This window comes from Bufo gargarizans, chromosome 2, assembly GCF_014858855.1.
Source record: "Bufo gargarizans isolate SCDJY-AF-19 chromosome 2, ASM1485885v1, whole genome shotgun sequence".
Classification (NCBI taxonomy): domain Eukaryota; kingdom Metazoa; phylum Chordata; class Amphibia; order Anura; family Bufonidae; genus Bufo; species Bufo gargarizans.
Window position 1 is genome coordinate 687048720 of NC_058081.1, and position 20933 is coordinate 687069652.

The window sequence follows — 20933 nt, forward strand, 5'->3', positions numbered from 1 at the left end:
ACTGCTACAAGAGGACATAGTTTTAAATTAGAGGGGCAAAGGTTTAAAAGTAATATCAGGAAGTATTACTTTACTGAGAGAGTAGTGGATGCATGGAATAGCCTTCCTGCAGATGTGGTAGCTGCAAATACAGTGGAGGAGTTTAAGCATGCATGGGATAGGCATAAGGCCGTCCTTCATATAAGATAGGGCCAGGGACTATCCATAGTATTCAGTATATTGAGCAGACTAGATGGGCCGAATGGTTCTTATCTGCCAACACATTCTATGTTTCTATTTCCTGCCCAATACCATCCTTACAGTGAATGATGATGTAGCAGCATCATGCTGTGGAAACAGGAGAATGGACAGGGTTGAGGGAAAATTGAATGGACTAAAGTATAGAGATATTCTAAATAAAATAAATCTGATCCAGTGAGTTCTGGACCTTAGACTGGGCTGAAGGTTCACCTTCCAACAAGACAATGACCCTAAGCCCACGGCCAAGATAACACAGGAGAGGCTTAGGGACAACTCTGTGAATGTCTTTAAGTGGCCCAGCCACAGTACTAACTTGAATCTAATTGATCATCTCTGGAAAGATCTGAAAGTGGCTGTCCACCGGTGGTCTCCATCCAACCTGACAGAGATGTAGAGGTTCTGGCTGAAAATTTCCAAATCCAGAAGATTGGAATCACTCCAACTAAATCCTGAGTAAAGGGTCTGAATACTTATGTAAATGCAGGATTTTAGATTTTCTTTTCATTATTGGTCATTGAGTGCAGAATTAGTGGGAAAAACTGTAATTTTAAGGCACTTTATTTTTATGCTTCCACTGGTGGTATAAGTTCTGACAATTTTCTAACGTGTAGCACCGACACATGATCCTGTGTAGGCATACAAAGACATATGTTGACCATTCATTCCTATAGTAAAAATAAGCCTTAAACAGCATGCAGATGGATAACCATGGTGCATGGTGACCTACGTGTGTGCATTAGGACCCTGTGTCAGACTGGGGTTACTTGGGTCCATCAGAGGGAATCATTTTCTGGGCCCACCCCTTATATCATCAGTAGAGTCTAATAGGTTTTTGATCAAAGAAACAGCCCCTAGAGGCAACTGAAGCCAACCCAATGTTTTTTAATTTCTCTTGGATCTTGGATCACCTAGTACACTTTTAAGTCAGTACAGTGCCCCACCTGCCCTCCATCCTAACGTTACTTTGGGAATTTGCCCCTCTTCCCCCACAGTTACCTCCTGAGCTAAGGAATATGGTGAGGAGCTCTGGACAAGATATGAACAGGGAGTTCTTTAAAATTTTCAGAAGTTGAAAAACTCTTTACATCGGTGAATTAATACTCCAATTCAGTGCAAAAAAGGAGGTGCAACATATACCGTACAGTGCCCACATAATATGGCCATAGCGTACCCACAACTAAATGTGAGATGAGTTTTCATGGAGGGAAATTTAAAGTTGAAATAGACTGCATGAAGTGAAATTGGGGTGGAGAGACCCTTAAAAAGTGGGGGCCCAAGTTCATTTTCCCCTTTTGCTTATGCTGTATTCTGCCCTGTGTGCTGTAGATCCAGTTCTACAACATTACATTCCAGGACTGGTTCTTTCTTCTATAAACCTTGATTTTATCTAAGCTCTGTAGATACTTCATGTGCGTGTTTCTCATTTTTCTCATAAATATATTTTTAGTTTTGTTTTTTTAATAAGTGGTAAAACCAGGATCCCTTGTATGATAATGTCACCACATGTCATCTACAGTATAGGCATGGCATGATAATGCGTGCCTGATCCTGAGGGTATGAGGGGCATATATACCCCCCAGTTCTGCCCTGAGCCCAGGATAGCGGTCAAATGCTTGGTTGGCTGGCAGTTATTCCTCCAGACTTCTCCATTAACTTGCCCTCGGGTTTGATCATGCCACCTGCTGTAGTTTCCCGCCAAAGGGAAACCGATGCAAGAACAAGTCCTATTGGATCACTTCTGACATCCAGCACATCAGTTATAACGCCGGATGTCTCCTTGTGCCAGACAGTTGATGCTGAATTTTTCCATCCAGTTCCTTCAGACTATGGACACTAGACCACTGCTGGCCAGTAGAGTTGAGCGAACACCTGGATGTTCGGGTTCGAGAAGTTCGGCCGAACATCCCGGAAATGTTCGGGTTCGGGATCCGAACCCGATCCGAACTTCGTCCCAAACCCGAACCCCATTGAAGTCAATGGGGACCCGAACTTTTCGGCACTAAAACGGCTGTAAAACAGCCCAGGAAAGGGCTAGAGGGCTGCAAAAGGCAGCAACATGTAGGTAAATCCCCTGCAAACAAATGTGGATAGGGAAATTAATTAAAATAAAAATTAAATAAATAAAAATTAACCAAAATCAATTGGAGAGAGGTTCCATAGCAGAGAATCTGGCTTCCCGTCACCCACCACTGGAACAGTCCATTCTCAGATATTTAGGCCCAGCACCCAGGCAGAGGAGAGAGGTCCCGTAACAGACAATCTGGCTTCATGTCAGCAGAGAATCAGTCTTCATGTCATAGCAGAGAATCAGGCTTCACGTCACCCACCACTGTAAGAGTCCATTTTCATAAATTTAGGCCCAGCACCCAGGCAGAGGAGAGAGGTCCCGTAACAGAGGATCTGGCTTCATGTCAGCAGAGAATCAGTCTGCATGTCATAGCAGAGAATCAGGCTTCACGTCAGCCACCACTGCAACAGTCCATTGTCATAAATTTAGGCCCAGCACCCAGGCAGAGGAGAGAGGTCCCGTAACAGAGGATCTGGCTTCATGTCAGCAGAGAATCAGTCTGCATGTCATAGCAGAGAATCAGGCTTCACGTCAGCCACCACTGCAACAGTCCATTGTCATAAATTTAGGCCCAGCACCCAGGCAGAGGAGAGAGGTCCCGTAACAGACAATCTGGCTTCATGTCAGCAGAGAATCAGTCTGCATGTCATAGCAGAGAATCAGGCTTCACGTCAGCCACCACTGCAACAGTCCATTGTCATAAATTTAGGCCCAGCACCCAGGCAGAGGAGAGAGGTCCCGTAACAGACAATCTGGCTTCATGTCAGCAGAGAATCAGTCTGCATGTCATAGCAGAGAATGAGGCTTCACGTCACCCACCACTGCAACAGTCCATTGGCATATATTTAGGCCTAGCACACAGGCAGAGCAGAGAGGTCCCGTAACAGACAATCTGGCTTCATGACAGCAGAGAATCAGTCTGCATGTCATAGCAGAGAATGAGGCTTCACGTCACCCACCACTGCAACAGTCCATTGGCATATATTTAGGCCTAGCACACAGGCAGAGCAGAGAGGTCCCGTAACAGACGATCTGGCTTCATGTCAGCAGAGAATCAGTCTGCATGTCATAGCAGAGAATGAGGCTTCACGTCAGCCACCACTGCAACAGTCCATTGGCATATATTTAGGCCTAGCACACAGGCAGAGGAGAGAGGTCCCGTAACAGACAATCTGGCTTCATGTCAGCAGAGAATCAGTCTGCATGTCATAGCAGAGAATGAGGCTTCACGTCACCCACCACTGCAACAGTCCATTGGCATATATTTAGGCCTAGCACACAGGCAGAGCAGAGAGGTCCCGTAACAGACGATCTGGCTTCATGTCAGCAGAGAATCAGTCTGCATGTCATAGCAGAGAATGAGGCTTCACGTCACCCACCACTGCAACAGTCCATTGGCATATATTTAGGCCTAGCACACAGGCAGAGCAGAGAGGTCCCGTAACAGACGATCTGGCTTCATGTCAGCAGAGAATCAGTCTGCATGTCATAGCAGAGAATGAGGCTTCACGTCACCCACCACTGCAACAGTCCATTGGCATATATTTAGGCCTAGCACACAGGCAGAGCAGAGAGGTCCCGTAACAGACAATCTGGCTTCATGTCAGCAGAGAATCAGTCTGCATGTCATAGCAGAGAATCAGGCTTCACGTCAGCCACCACTGCAACAGTCCATTGTCATAAATTTAGGCCCAGCACCCAGGCAGAGGAGAGAGGTCCCGTAACAGAGGATCTGGCTTCATGTCAGCAGAGAATCAGTCTGCATGTCATAGCAGAGAATCAGGCTTCACGTCAGCCACCACTGCAACAGTCCATTGTCATAAATTTAGGCCCAGCACCCAGGCAGAGGAGAGAGGTCCCGTAACAGACAATCTGGCTTCATGTCAGCAGAGAATCAGTCTGCATGTCATAGCAGAGAATCAGGCTTCACGTCAGCCACCACTGCAACAGTCCATTGTCATAAATTTAGGCCCAGCACCCAGGCAGAGGAGAGAGGTCCCGTAACAGACAATCTGGCTTCATGTCAGCAGAGAATCAGTCTGCATGTCATAGCAGAGAATGAGGCTTCACGTCACCCACCACTGCAACAGTCCATTGGCATATATTTAGGCCTAGCACACAGGCAGAGCAGAGAGGTCCCGTAACAGACAATCTGGCTTCATGACAGCAGAGAATCAGTCTGCATGTCATAGCAGAGAATGAGGCTTCACGTCACCCACCACTGCAACAGTCCATTGGCATATATTTAGGCCTAGCACACAGGCAGAGCAGAGAGGTCCCGTAACAGACGATCTGGCTTCATGTCAGCAGAGAATCAGTCTGCATGTCATAGCAGAGAATGAGGCTTCACGTCAGCCACCACTGCAACAGTCCATTGGCATATATTTAGGCCTAGCACACAGGCAGAGGAGAGAGGTCCCGTAACAGACAATCTGGCTTCATGTCAGCAGAGAATCAGTCTGCATGTCATAGCAGAGAATGAGGCTTCACGTCACCCACCACTGCAACAGTCCATTGGCATATATTTAGGCCTAGCACACAGGCAGAGCAGAGAGGTCCCGTAACAGACGATCTGGCTTCATGTCAGCAGAGAATCAGTCTGCATGTCATAGCAGAGAATGAGGCTTCACGTCACCCACCACTGCAACAGTCCATTGGCATATATTTAGGCCTAGCACACAGGCAGAGCAGAGAGGTCCCGTAACAGACGATCTGGCTTCATGTCAGCAGAGAATCAGTCTGCATGTCATAGCAGAGAATGAGGCTTCACGTCACCCACCACTGCAACAGTCCATTGGCATATATTTAGGCCTAGCACACAGGCAGAGCAGAGAGGTCCCGTAACAGACAATCTGGCTTCATGTCAGCAGAGAATCAGTCTGCATGTCATAGCAGAGAATCAGGCTTCACGTCAGCCACCACTGCAACAGTCCATTGTCATAAATTTAGGCCCAGCACCCAGGCAGAGGAGAGAGGTCCCGTAACAGACAATCTGGCTTCATGTCAGCAGAGAATTAGTCTGCATGTCATAGCAGAGAATCAGGCTTCATGTCAGCCACCACTGCAACAGTCCATTGGCATATATTTAGGCCTAGCACACAGGCAGAGGAGAGGTTCATTCAACTTTGGGTAGCCTCGCAATATAATGGTAAAATGAAAATAAAAATAGGATTGAATGAGGAAGTGCCCTGGAGTCCAATAATATATGGTTATGGGGAGGTAGTTAATGTCTAATCTGGACAAGGGACGGACAGGTCCTGTGGGATCCATGCCTGGTTCATTTTTATGAACGTCAGCTTGTCCACATTGGCTGTAGACAGGCGGCTGCGTTTGTCTGTAATGACGCCCCCTGCCGTGCTGAATACACGTTCAGACAAAACGCTGGCCGCCGGGCAGGACAGCACCTCCAAGGCATAAAAGGCTAGCTCTGGCCACGTGGACAATTTAGAGACCCAGAAGTTGAATGGGGCCGAACCATCAGTCAGTACGTGGAGGGGTGTGCACACGTACTGTTCCACCATGTTAGTGAAATGTTGCCTCCTGCTAACACGTTGCGTATCAGGTGGTGGTGCAGTTAGCTGTGGCGTGTTGACAAAAGTTTTCCACATCTCTGCCATGCTAACCCTGCCCTCAGAGGAGCTGGCCGTGACACAGCTGCCTTGGCGACCTCTTGCTCCTCCTCTGCCTTGGCCTTGGGCTTCCACTTGTTCCCCTGTGACATTTGGGAATGCTCTCAGTAGCGCGTCTACCAACGTGCGCTTGTACTCGCGCATCTTCCTATCACGCTCCAGTGCAGGAAGTAAGGTGGGCACATTGTCTTTGTAGCGTGGATCCAGCAGGGTGGCAACCCAGTAGTCCGCACAGGTTAAAATGTGGGCAACTCTGCTGTCGTTGCGCAGGCACTGCAGCATGTAGTCGCTCATGTGTGCCAGGCTGCCCAGGGGTAAGGACAAGCTGTCCTCTGTGGGAGGCGTATCGTCATCGTCCTGCCTTTCCCCCCAGCCACGCACCAGTGATGGACCCGAGCTGCGTTGGGTGCCACCCCGCTGTGACCATGCTTCATCCTCATCCTCCTCCACCTCCTCCTCATCCTCGTCCTCCTCGTCCTCCAGTAGTGGGCCCTGTCTGGCCACATTTGTACCTGGCCTCTGCTGTTGCCAAAAACCTCCCTCTGAGTCACTTCGAAGAGACTGGCCTGAAAGTGCTAAAAATGACCCCTCTTCCTCCTCCTCCTCCTCCTCCTCCTGGGCCACCTCCTCTTCCATCATCGCCCTAAGTGTTTTCTCAAGGAGACATAGAAGTGGTATTGTAACGCTGATAACGGTGTCATCGCCACTGGCCATGTTGGTGGAGTACTCGAAACAGCGCAACAGGGCACACAGGTCTCGCATGGAGGCCCAGTCATTGGTGGTGAAGTGGTGCTGTTCTGTAGTGCGACTGACCCGTGCGTGCTGCAGCTGAAACTCCACTATGGCCTGCTGCTGCTCGCACAGTCTGTCCAGCATGTGCAAGGTGGAGTTCCACCTGGTGGGCACGTCGCATATGAGGCGGTGAGCGGGAAGGCCGAAGTTACGCTGTAGCGCAGACAGGCGAGCAGCAGCAGGATGTGAACGCCGGAAGCGCGAACAGACGGCCCGCACTTTATGCAGCAGCTCTGACATGTCGGGGTAGTTGTGAATGAACTTCTGCACCACCAAATTCAGCACATGCGCCAAGCAAGGGATGTGCGTCAAATTGGCTAGTCCCAGAGCTGCAACGAGATTTCGCCCATTATCACACACCACCAGGCCGGGCTTGAGGCTCACCGGCAGCAACCACTCGTCGGTCTGTTGTTCAATACCCCGCCACAACTCCTGTGCGGTGTGGGACCTGTCCCCCAAACATATGAGTTTCAGAATGGCCTGCTGACGTTTACCCCGGGCTGTGCTGAAGTTGGTGGTGAAGGTGTGTGGCTGACTGGATGAGCAGGTGGAAGAAGAGGAGGAGGAAGCCGAGAAGGAGGAGGTGGCAACAGGAGGCAAAGAATGTTGCCCTGCGATCCTTGGCGGCGGAAGGACGTGCGCCAAACAGCTCTCCGCCTGGGGCCCAGCTGCCACTACATTTACCCAGTGTGCAGTTAGGGAGATATAGCGTCCCTGGCCGTGCTTACTGGTCCACGTATCTGTGGTTAGGTGGACCTTGCTACAGATGGCGTTGCGCAGTGCACACTTGATTTTATCGGATACTTGGTTGTGCAGGGAAGGCACGGCTCTCTTGGAGAAGTAGTGCCGGCTGGGAACAACATACTGTGGGACAGCAAGCGACATGAGCTGTTTGAAGCTGTCTGTGTCCACCAGCCTAAATGACAGCATTTCATAGGCCAGTAGTTTAGAAATGCTGGCATTCAGGGCCAGGGATCGAGGGTGGCTAGGTGGGAATTTACGCTTTCTATCAAATGTTTGTGAGATGGAGAGCTGAACGCTGGCGTGTGACATGGTTGAGACGCTTGGTGACGGAGGTGGTGGTGGTGGTGTTGGTGGTACATCCCCTGTTTGCTGGGCGGCAGGTGCCAACGTTCCTCCAGAGGCGGAGGAAGAGGCCGAGGCGGCAGCAGCAGAATAGGCCGAGGCGGCAGCAGCAGAAGAGGTAGCAGGGGGAGCCTGAGTGACTTCCTTGGTTTTAAGGTGTTTACTCCACTGCAGTTCATGCTTTGCATGCAGGTGCCTGGTCATGCAGGTTGTGCTCAGGTTCAGAACGTTAATGCCTCGCTTCAGGCTCTGATGGCACAGCGTGCAAACCACTCGGGTCTTGTCGTCAGCACATTGTTTGAAGAAGTGCCATGCCAGGGAACTCCTTGAAGCTGCCTTTGGGGTGCTCGGTCCCAGATGGCGGCGGTCAGTAGCAGGCGGAGTCTCTTGGCGGCGGGTGTTCTGCTTTTGCCCACTGCTCCCTCTTTTGCTACGCTGTTGGCTCGGTCTCACCACTGCCTCTTCCTCCGAACTGTGAAAGTCAGTGGCACGACCTTCATTCCATGTGGGGTCTAGGACCTCATCGTCCCCTGCATCGTCTTCCACCCAGTCTTGATCCCTGACCTCCTGTTCAGTCTGCACACTGCAGAAAGACGCAGCAGTTGGCACCTGTGTTTCGTCATCATCAGAGACATGCTGAGGTGGTATTCCCATGTCCTCATCATCAGGAAACATAAGTGGTTGTGCGTCAGTGCATTCTATGTCTTTCACCGCTGGGGAAGGGCTAGGTGGATGCCCTTGGGAAACCCTGCCAGCGGAGTCTTCAAACAGCATAAGAGACTGCTGCATAACTTGAGGCTGAGACAGTTTCCCTGGTATGCATGGGGGTGATGTGACAGACTGATGGGGTTGGTTTTCAGGCGCCATCTGTGCGCTTTCTGCAGAAGACTGGGTGGGAGATAATGTGAACGTGCTGGATCCACTGTCGGCCACCCAATTGACTAATGCCTGTACCTGCTCAGGCCTTACCATCCTTAGAACGGCATTGGGCCCCACCATATATCGCTGTAAATTCTGGCGGCTACTGGGACCTGAGGTAGTTGGTACACTAGGACGTGTGGATGTGGCAGAACGGCCACGTCCTCTCCCAGCACCAGAGGGTCCACTAACACCACCACGACCATGTCCACGTCCGCGTCCCTTACTAGATGTTTTTCTCATTGTTATGGTTCACCACAACAACAAATATATTATTTGGCCCAATGTATTGTATTCAAATTCAGCGGGATATAAATTTGAGGCCTAGTATTTAGGCGCTGGGTGACCGGTATGGATTTAGTGACAGAATTAGACTTGGAAATGCACAGAAGCGGGTGTGTGTGAAGTTATTCTGAATGACCCAATGTGCACCTTGAATATTATATACCCTTTTAGGGATAGATTTCAAATAGCTCTGATATAGCAGAAACCACTAAATTATGAAATTGTTAAATTGGGAATTGTATTTAAACCCAGAACAAAAAATGTGCTTTGACGGACACTAAATAACTTTCCCAGCCACAACAGGACAGCGTTAACGAGAGATTTAGCAGGATATAAATTTGAGGCCTAGTATTTAGGCGCTGGGTGACAGGTATGGGTTAAGTGACAGAATTAGACTTGGAAATACACAGTAGCGGGTGTGTGTGAAGTTATTCTGAATGACCCAATGTGCACCTTGAATATTATATACCCTTTTAGGGATAGATTTCAAATAGCTCTGATATAGCAGAAACCACTAAATTATGAAATTGTTAAATTGGGAATTGTATTTAAACCCAGAACAAAAAATGTGCTTTGACGGACACTAAATAACTTTCCCAGCCACAACAGGACAGCGTTAACGAGAGATTTAGCAGGATATAAATTTGAGGCCTAGTATTTAGGCGCTGGGTGACAGGTATGGGTTTAGTGACAGAATTAGACTTAGAAATACACAGTAGCGGGTGTGTGTGAAGTTATTCTGAATGACCCAATGTGCACCTTGAATATTATATACCCTTTTAGGGATAGATTTCAAATAGCTCTGATATAGCAGAAACCACTAAATTATGAAATTGTTAAATTGGGAATTGTATTTAAACCCAGAACAAAAAATGTGCTTTGACGGACACTAAATAACTTTCCCAGCCACAACAGGACAGCGTTAACGAGAGATTTAGCAGGATATAAATTTGAGGCCTAGTATTTAGGCGCTGGGTGACAGGTATGGGTTTAGTGACAGAATTAGACTTGGAAATACACAGTAGCGGGTGTGTGTGAAGTTATTCTGAATGACCCAATGTGCACCTTGAATATTATATACCCTTTTAGGGATAGATTTCAAATAGCTCTGATATAGCAGGAACCACTAAATTATGAAATTGCTAAATTGGGAATTGTACTTCAACCCAGAACAAAAAATGTGCTTTGACGGACACTAAATAACTTTCCCAGCCACAACAGTACAGCGGTAACGAGAGATTTAGCGGGATATAAATTTGAGGCCTAGTATTTAGGCGCTGGGTGACAGGTATGGGTTTAGTGACAGAATTAGACTTGGAAATACACAGTAGCGGGTGTGTGTGAAGTTATTCTGAATGACCCAATGTGCACCTTGAATATTATATACCCTTTTAGGGATAGATTTCAAATAGCTCTGATATAGCAGGAACCACTAAATTATGAAATTGCTAAATTGGGAATTGTACTTCAACCCAGAACAAAAAATGTGCTTTGACGGACACTAAATAACTTTCCCAGCCACAACAGTACAGCGGTAACGAGAGATTTAGCGGGATATAAATTTGAGGCCTAGTATTTAGGCGCTGGGTGACCGGTATGGATTTAGTGACAGAATTAGACTGGGATATGGCCAAAAAATAACCACACTATTGCTGGTTAAATGCACTTGGTGACGGGCGCAGCTTGCCCCTGATTTAGTATATGGCCAAAAAATGAACAGACTATTGCTGGTTAAATGCACTTGGTGTCACAGCTTGACGCACCACACTACTGAGGGTTAAATGCACTTGGTGACGGGCGCAGCTTGCCCCTGATGTAGTATATGGCCAAAAAATGAACAGACTATTGCTGGTTAAATGCACTTGGTGTGACAGCTTCACCCTGATGTAGGCTTTAGCCAAAAAACAACCACACCATTGAGGGTTAAATGCACTTGGTGACAGGCGCAGCTTGCCCCTGATTTAGTATATGGCCAAAAAAATGAACAGACTATTGCTGGTTAAATGCACTTGGTGTGACAGCTTCACCCTGATGTAGGCTTTAGCCAAAAAACAACCACACCATTGAGGGTTAAATGCACTTGGTCGCAGCTTGGATGCACTTGGTCGCAGCACCGCACAAGACACAAAATGGCCGCCGATCACCCCAGAAAAAAGTGACTGACAAACGGTCTGGGCAGCCTAAAAACAGTGAGTGAGCATTTGAATTTCAGCAGCTCAATGATGCACAGCTGCAGATCGATCGATTAATCAAGTGAAGTCCTTTGGAGGAGTTAATCTGCCTAATCTCGCCCTACTGTCGCATCCGCAACCTCTCCCTACGCTAATCAGAGCAGAGTGACGGGCGGCGCTATGTGACTCCAGCTTAAATAGAGGCTGGGTCACATGGTGCTCTGGCCAATCACAGCCATGCCAATAGTAGGCATGGCTGTGACGGCCTCTTGGGGCAAGTAGTATGACGCTTGTTGATTGGCTGCTTTGCAGCCTTTCAAAAAGCGCCAAGAAAGCGTCACAAAAGCGCCAAGAAAGCGACGAACACCGAACCCGAACCCGGACTTTTACGAAAATGTCCGGGTTCGGGTCCGTGTCACGGACACCCCAAAATTCGGTACGAACCCGAACTATACAGTTCGAGTTCGCTCATCCCTACTGGCCAGATTTGTTGCGGCACCTTCTTGAGTCAAACACATTCTCAATACTCTTAGAAGGCAGGAAAACACAGGTGTCATTAACTCATTAAAGCTACTCATGATACCCCACTAATTCTTTGGGTTTTTCCATGCATTATTCAAATCTTGACCAACGTGACCAGTTGGTGCAAATGCCGAAGTTCCCCATTCTTGGAAACCATCACCACCTGGGACCTGCTCCTATCTCAAGAAAAGGATCCCATGAAGGGAAGGAAAGCACAATGCATTTGTGTGGCCACCCTCCGCTCACTACTATGGGAGTTCCCAAAAATAGCAGAGCACTGGCTGTCTCATAGCAGTGAATGGAGAGGGAACAGCGTACCCAATCCAATGATGTCACGGTCATCGGTCGCATGGCCTAGGCGCAGCTCTGCCTCATTTAAATGAATGGGGTTGGGCTCTGATACCAAGTACAGCTGTTATACAATGTACGGCGCCGGCGATTAGCTGAAAGGCAGGGATGATGGAAGTCAGACCCCCACTGATCTCATATTGATGACCTATCCTGAGGAGAGGTCAACAGTATAAAAAAAGTCCCTTAACTTCGTAAAATACGGCCTTCTCCAGCATTCACATGCCTGAATCTAATATAGTACCCAGGACCTGGGAGACATGGGTGCTTGACGGTTGATGTAACACCTATAGACTTCAATGGAAAGGTTGTCTCTTCCCATCTTGCATTCTATTTGTGGTCAGGACCAGATGCCTTGCTTTGCACAATGGGGATCTCAGCACCCCTCTTCTCCTGATATACACCTTTCAGACATGCATATCACATTCAGTGAAAGACCCCATTTAAAGGGGATATATTATGCAGTTTGCATCTCATTTATGAAGGCCGCTGTGATTTTGCAATGTGTTCCTTTTGCTTTTATCACCCCCATCTTTTGTTCTGGACTTTGGTCACATGACCATGTCCCGGCAGCACATTCTTATTTCCTGTGATGTTATGTCCATGTCTACAGCACCACCTAGTGGCGGGAACGGTTAGTACAGTGATATACAATTTATGTAACATCTTTCATTAACGCTCTTTAAATAATGTGCCTCCAAAGTACAGTAATAAAATGCATCTCATGTTGAAAAGGTTAGTAGATGTGTTTCTGCCTGAGCTCACCTTCCAGTGAAATGAATGCTAGCCATAAGAGGGGGAGTCCCTGGTACTATGGCTTGTCTGAGGGCTGCCATGTGAGCATCCCTAAAGGTGTCTCAGTGCAGAAGTATCTAGCTAAAATTCCTGCCCTAGCACATTGGCTTGTTGCTCTCGTCTAGTACTTGGGCACGTTACCAGCCAGCACTTTCCATATAGCCATGCCCCTGCCTGAGCAACGTGTACAAGACTGACGGACATGCAGGAAGGATAGAGAAGGGAAGAAACTAATAAAAGCGCCCAGAATGCTGACGACGCAGTGCGATGCTGCCAGACTTAGATAATTTATAATTACTTAACAGTTTGACGCTATTTTACGCATTATAATTAGGTTATTAGCTTTTGTGGCTATAAAAATAATATATTGTTTTGTACTTTTAGGTACAAAACTAACACCCCTATCATCTATCATTGCCTGGCTTCAGTCACATGAAAATGAATCCTGCTGTTATCTTCCTTCTTTTAGTGATCGGTGAGTATATTTCAGCTCTTTTCGGTGCATACAAGTTGCATATAGAATAGATAATGTTATCATTTGTCAATTAAACACCATTTTAATGCTCATGTAATTTTGATAAAATGCTGTCATTACATTACTTATCCTGAACTGATACTAAATTACATCCTGTATTATACTCCAGAGCTGCACTCACTATTCTGCTGGTGCAGTCACTGTGTACATACATTACATTACTTATCCTGTACTTATCCTGAGTTACATCCTGTATTATACTCCAGAGCTGCACTCACTATTCTGCTGGGGCAGTCACTGTGTACATACATTACTTATCCTGTACTGATCCTGAGTTACATCCTGTACTATACTCCAGAGCTGCACTCACTATTCTGCTGGTGGAGTCACTGTGCACATACATTACATTACTTATCCTGTACTGATCCTGAGTTACATCCTGTATTATACTCCAGAGCTGCACTCACTATTCTGCTGGTGGAGTCACTGTGCACATACATTACATTACTTATCCTGTACTGATCCTGAGTTACATCCTGTATTATACTCCAGAGCTGCACTCACTATTCTGCTGGTGGAGTCACTGTGTACATACATTACATAACATCCTGTACTGATCCTGAGTTACATCCTGTATTATACTCCATAGCTGCACTCACTATTCTGCTGGTGCAGTCACTGTGTACATACATTACTTATCCTGTACTGATCCTGAGTTACATCCTGTATTATACTCCAGAGCTGCACTCACTGTTCTGCTGGTGCAGTCACTGTGTACATACATTACATTACTTATCCTGTACTGATCCTGAGTTACATCCTGTATTATACTCCAGAGCTGCACTCACTATTCTGCTGGTGGAGTCACTGTGCACATACATTACATTACTTACCCTGTACTGGTCCTGAGTTACATCCTGTATTATACTCCAGAGCTGCACTCTCTATTCTGCTGGTGAAGTCACTGTGTACATACATTACATTACATATCCTGTACTGATCCTGAGTTACATCCTGTATTATACTCCAGAGCTGCACTCACTATTCTATTGGTGGAGTCACTGTTACATACATTACGTATCCTGTACTGATCCTGAGTTACACCCTGTATTATACTCCGGAGCTGCACTCACTATTCTGCTGGATGAGTCATTGTGTAAATACATTACTTATCCTGTACTGATCCTGAGTTACATACTGTATTAAACTTCAGAGCTGCACTCACTATTCTGCTGGTGGAGTCTCTGTGTAATGCAGGGCAGGACAAGGTCTCCATGGTGAGTAATTCCTCTCCACAGTGGCCAAAAGATGAGGACCCTGAACAGGGACCCTCTACTATTAACTTACAATTCTCTAATAATGTACAGTATATGGAAAATCGCTTTCTGTAACTTTGAAAGCCTTGTTAAAATCACATTTCCCAAAGCAGGCAATGAACAAGCAGGATATGCTAAGAAATATTGGAGGGAGAGAGATTTATGAGGGCAATATTTGAAGTCAGTGTTCTATGAGTCTTTTTAAAAATGTCCCAGTAATAAATTTGTAGTGAAACTCATTAACAAAGCTTACTACACCAAAGCTCCCCCTGGTGGTGGCTGCAGGCATGAAGAATGTCATCATTTCATACCATCTAGAACTTGTCATATGTTCTCTGACATTGTTATTAATACTGAAAAGAAAAATAAACAGATTACAAATGTATAATAAGAATTAATATTAATGTTCTTGTGTTTCAGTTGAGTACAGTGCATCAGAAAACACAGGTAAGCCCAGTGTATGAACTTCTAGAAGCTTAGATATCTCTAAAACTGCAGGAAACCATCAGAAGGATATTATTAATGTGTCACTCGGTTTTTAAACATTTTACAAACTATTTTCATACGTAAATACATTCACATCTACTGCTTTTCAAATGATATAGTAATCTACATAAATTATATCACTTCACCTCATCTTTACTTATTTAGCTTGTATAGGTGGAGCATCTGAGCATTTCTCAGGGCTCATGCACACAACTGCATGTATTTTACGGTCCGCCCAAAAAAAAGGACCGTAAATGGACCAAAAAAAAAGGACCGTAAAGGACCATATTTTGCGGAATGGAACAGCTGGCCCCTAATAGAATAGTACCATCCTTGTTCGTAATGCGGACAAAAATAGGATATGTTCTATTTTTTTGCAGAACGGACATATGGACATACGGAAATGAAATGCACGTGGAGTAACGTCCGTTTTTTTTTGTGGACCCATTGAAATGAATGGTTTCGTATTGGTCCGCAAAAAAAACAGAACAGACATGGAAAGAAAATACGTTTGTGTGCATGAGCCCTTTCTCCGATGCTCCCCCTTGTTCTGTGCTGCGTCTCTCAGGGCAAGGTCTGTTTTGTTTACTTCCTCAATATTCTAGACGGAGGTTTCCACCTAATAGTGACCCTGGTGACGTCACCGGCACAAATGGACAGTCTATAGCGCTGCCCTAGGCTCTAGAACAGCCTGCGGCACTGCTATAAGACAGACCATTTGTGTCGGTGACGTCATTTAGATCACTACTAAGCGGAAGTCTCCGACTAGCATATCAGTAGTAAAGAAAAAGCTCTTGCCCTGTGAGATGCAGGAGAAGGGGGAGCTTCAGAGCAAGAAATTCTCCACTCCAACACTCATATAAGCTAAATAAGTGGAGATGAGGGTATGTCCGGGTTCAGCTCCGAACCTAGACAAATCCTTTAATCTTTACTAATCCTGAGTTACATCCTGTATTATACTCCAGAGCTGCACTCACTATTCTGCTGGTGCAGTCACTGTGTACATACATTACTTATCCTGTACTGATCCTGAGTTACATCCTGTATTATACTCCAGAGCTGCACTCACTATTCTGCTGGTGCAGTCACTGTGTACATACATTACATTACTTATCCTGTACTGATCCTGAGTTACATCCTGTATTATACTCCAGAGCTGCACCCACTATTCTGCTGGTGCAGTCACTGTGTACATACATTACTTATCCTGTACTGATCCTGAGTTACATCCTGTATTATACTCCAGAGCTGCACTCACTATTCTGCTGGTGCAGTCACTGTGCACATACATTACATTACTTATCCTGTACTGATCCTGAGTTACATCCTGTATTATACTCCAGAGCTGCACTCACTATTCTGCTGGTGGAGTCACTGTGTACATACATTACATTACTTATCCTGTACTGATCCTGAGTTACATCCTGTATTATACTCCAGAGCTGCACTCACTATTCTGCTGGTGCAGTTGCAATGAGCAGGATCGTGATACGGTGGCCAACTATGCAGTGGGTCAGGATAGATGTATATAAGTCTATGGTTGGTTCGTGACGCCAATTGCAGCTTGCGCAGGTACTGTAGCAGGGCCCTTTAAGATGTTATAACTCACGTACCAGTTGAGGAATACCAGAGTGGGGATAGTGTCTCTGTGTAATGTCAACGGTGTCTCCTACCTTGGTACGGCTGGACGCCTGGATCCTGGCTCACTTGCAATAAATTGAGTGTAGTTAATAGGAGTAATTGAGGAACTTTGGTAGCAGTAAATGAGATCCAGACTGGTGATATAATCCAACTTGTCTTTACTGAATAGCAGCATAAATCCATACGAGTTACAGCAATAGTCTTGGGTCCCAGCAGGTATTGGCAATATGTGGCAGGGATCAATATCTCTTCTGCTTCTTATCATATGCATGGAGAATCTGGCAGGAATCTGTCTTCTGCTCTGTCTTCTGCTTGGTGTGGGCCTGACTAACTGAGGAGGAATTTGGCTTCTCCTGGTCTCTGGATATGTACTCACAGTGTTGCTCACTGGGAATGGTTCTTCCTGGAGGACTGGAGGTGGCTGCTTGCTTGTCAACCAGCTGAGGCTGATGGCTCAGGCTGGGAATGTTCTCTGGTCTCAACCGAGACAGGGTCCTGGTTTGGGATCCCTATTTTCTGTGAGCTCCTACTAACACAACCTACCCCTAGCTGGGGTGGCTGGTACACTAACTAGAACTTCCTTCTCCTCCTCATGAGACAGGACATGGAACCGGCCCACTTCTGCTTACATAGGGGGGAGGACTAAACTGGAATGAACTATTACAGTCTAGCAATACTAAACTGGCTAAGGTCCTGCTACATACTGCTGCCACCTGCTGGTGCACATGGAAATCACAGCATAATATATAAAACAGGCCTAGAAAATACATATATTAACCAGAAATTATACAGACGGACAATACACATACACTTAACATGTGGTAGCGGGGAAAAAGAGTTTGGTAACATACTCCGGGTCACTGTGTAGACACATTACATTACTTATCCTGTACTGATCCTAAGTTACATCCTGTATTTTACTCCAGAGCTGCACTTGCTATTCTGCTGGTGGAGTCACTGTGTACATACATTACATTACTTATCCTGTACTGATCCTGAGTTACATCCTGCATTATACTCCAGAGCTGCACTCACTATTCTGCTGGTGCAGTCACTGTGTACATACATTACATTACTTATTCTGTGCTGATCCTGAGTAACATCCTGTATTATATTCCAGAGCTGCACTCACTATTCTGCTGGTGCAGTCACTGTGTACATACATTACATTACTTATCCTGTACTGATCCTGAGTTACATCCTGTATTATACTCCAGAGCTGCACTCACTATTCTGCTGGTGCAGTCACTGTGTACATACATTACTTATCCTGTACTGATCCTGAGTTACATCCTGTATTATACTTCAGAGCTGCACTCACTATTCTGCTGGTGCAGTCACTGTGTACATACATTACTTATCCTGTACTGATCCTGAGTTACATCCTGTATTATACTCCAGAGCTGCACTCACTATTCTGCTGGTGCAGTCACTGTGTACATACATTACATTACTTATCCTGTGCTCATCCTAAGTTACATCCTGTATTATATTTCAGAGCTGAACTCACTATTCTGCTGGTGCAGTCACTGTGTACATACATTAAATTACTTATCTTGTGCTGATACTGAGTTACATCCTGTATTATACTCCAGAGCTGCACTCACTATTCTGCTGGTGCAGTCACTGTGTACATACCTTACATTAGTTATCCTGTACTGATCCTGAGTTACATCCTGTATTATACTCCAGAGCTGCACTCACTATTCTGCTGGTGCAGTCACTGTGTACATACATTACATTACTTATCCTTTACTGATCCTGAGTTACATCCTTTATTATACTCCAGAGCTGGTGCAGTCACTGTGTACATACATTACATTACTTATCCTGTACTGATCCTGAGTTACATCCTGTATTATACTCCAGAGCTGCACTCACTATTCTGCTGGTGCAGACAGTGTGTACATACATTACATTACTTATCCTGTACTGATCCTGAGTTACATCCTGTGTTATACTCCAGAGCTGCACTCACTATTCTGCTGGTGGAGTCACTGTGTACATACCTTACATTAGTTATCCTGTACTGATCCTGAGTTACATCCTGTATTATACTCCAGAGCTGCACTCACTATTCTGCTGGTGCAGTCACTGTGTACATACATTACATTACTTATCCTTTACTGATCCTGAGTTACATCCTTTATTATACTCCAGAGCTGGTGCAGTCACTGTGTACATACATTACATTACTTATCCTGTACTGATCCTGAGTTACATCCTGTATTATACTCCAGAGCTGCACTCACTATTCTGCTGGTGCAGACAGTGTGTACATACATTACATTACTTATCCTGTACTGATCCTGAGTTACATCCTGTATTATACTCCAGAGCTGCACTCACTATTCTGCTGGTGCAGTCACTGTGTACATACATTACTTATCCTGTACTGATCCTGAGTTACATCCTGTATTATACTCCAGAGCTGCACTCACTATTCTGCTGGTGCAGACAGTGTGTACATACATTACATAACTTATCTTGTATTATACTCCACAGACTGGGAACCTAAAGTAGACCTGGAAAAAAATAAAAATAAAAGTGAAACTTTTTTAACTTATTTTTTTATAGTGGAGCCCAAATTGACTTAGGGTAGGGTCAACACAAGTAGTTAGAGCCAAATATCATCATAAAATACTGCCCCAGAACCACAAAATGTTCTTCCTATGTGGTGGCTGCACCAGGTGTCACACTCTGTATTCCTACTCCATTTGGCTTAGGATGGCAGTACAGGTAAATTCAGGATTTAGGAGGGAAACCTCAGATCAGTACTTACCAGGGTGGTCCCTGGGGGTCTTTCGAATGGTAAGTTCCCCTGTAGGGTCTATAGCCAGTCCACCCTGTCTGAGAACTCTTCTGACCCCGCTCCACTTCCGCTGCTTTTTTTTCACTGTACAGAGAATATTCTGCAGTGTTGCACTGTATAGAGAATATTCTGCAGTGTTGCACTGTACAGAGAATATTCGGCAGTGTTGCACTGTACAGAGAATATTCTGCAGTGTTGCACTGTACAGAGAATATTCGGCAGTGTTGCACTGTACAGAGAATATTCGGCAGTGTTGCACTGTACAGAGAATATTCGGCAGTGTTGCACTGTACAGAGAATATTCGGCAGTGTTGCACTGTACAGAGAATATTCGGCAGTGTTGCACTGTACAGAGTATATTCGGCAGTGTTGCACTGTACAGAGAATATTTCTGCAGTGTTGCACTGTACAGAGAATATTTCTGCAGTGTTGCACTGTGCAGAGAATATTTCTGCAGTGTTGCACTGTGCAGAGAATATTTCTGCATTGTTGCACTGTAGGAGATGTGTTGCTTTCAGTTTTGCCTAATTTTAATGTCGCTGCAGTATACCATGTCACCTCACATTGTTCGATTTTGAGCCCTTGTGCCTGATGGGGCTTGAACACCCATCTTCCTTATAGATGACACCTACTGCAGTAGGTGGGACCCCGGAGTTATTGTTTGGTTGTCAGAATATTTGTATCTTTGGAGGTGACTACAGCATAATGCATTATGTGAATCGAGAGAACCCTAGATAAAAAATTATTAAAGCATTTACATGGTTAAATTTAAAAAGGGCAAGGATTATGCAAATGAGTGGGTGTTTCTGTACAGATAAGGGGAGTGGCTAAAGCCCCTGTGAATGGGAACTGACATATTGGGGGTTATTTTTCTGTTGTGCTGGGCTAATGTCGCTTCTTCATAAATTCTCTTAAATCGAGGTGTCCTCTATCCGTATGGAGCTCCACTGGACAAAGAAACCATGAAAGCAGATGATGGAGCATCCAGTGCGATTACAGCCACAGTCCCTGTTTTCGGGAAGCAGTATTTATCTATATATGTGAGTATATATGTGGACTGTATATGTGAGTACAGTGAGGAACAGAATTATTTGAACACCCAGCGATTTTGCAAGTTCTCCCACTTAGAAATCATGGTGGGGGGGTCTGAAATTCACATTGTAGGTGCATTCCCACTCTGAGAGACAGAATTTAAAACAAAAATTAAGGAAATCACATTGTATGATTTTTTAAGAATTTATTTGTTTTGCACTGCTGAACAAAAGTATTTGAACACCTGAGAACATCTGTGTTAATATTTGGTACAGAAGCCTTTGTTTGCAATTACAGAGGTCAAACATTTCCTGTAC

The 20933-nt window shown here is 45.6% G+C and overlaps 1 protein-coding gene across 1 annotated transcript in view; it reads left to right on the forward strand.

The window, feature by feature from the left end:
* Nucleotides 1-20933, forward strand: part of LOC122926309 (alpha-tectorin-like) — a 62288-nt gene that overhangs the window by 10720 nt on the left and 30635 nt on the right. The window contains exons 4-6 of the mRNA XM_044277682.1: nt 13239-13329; nt 15066-15092; nt 20506-20624. Coding sequence (XP_044133617.1) covers nt 13287-13329; nt 15066-15092; nt 20506-20624 — 189 coding nt within the window. The 5' untranslated portion in view covers nt 13239-13286. The remainder of the gene's footprint in view (nt 1-13238; nt 13330-15065; nt 15093-20505; nt 20625-20933) is intronic.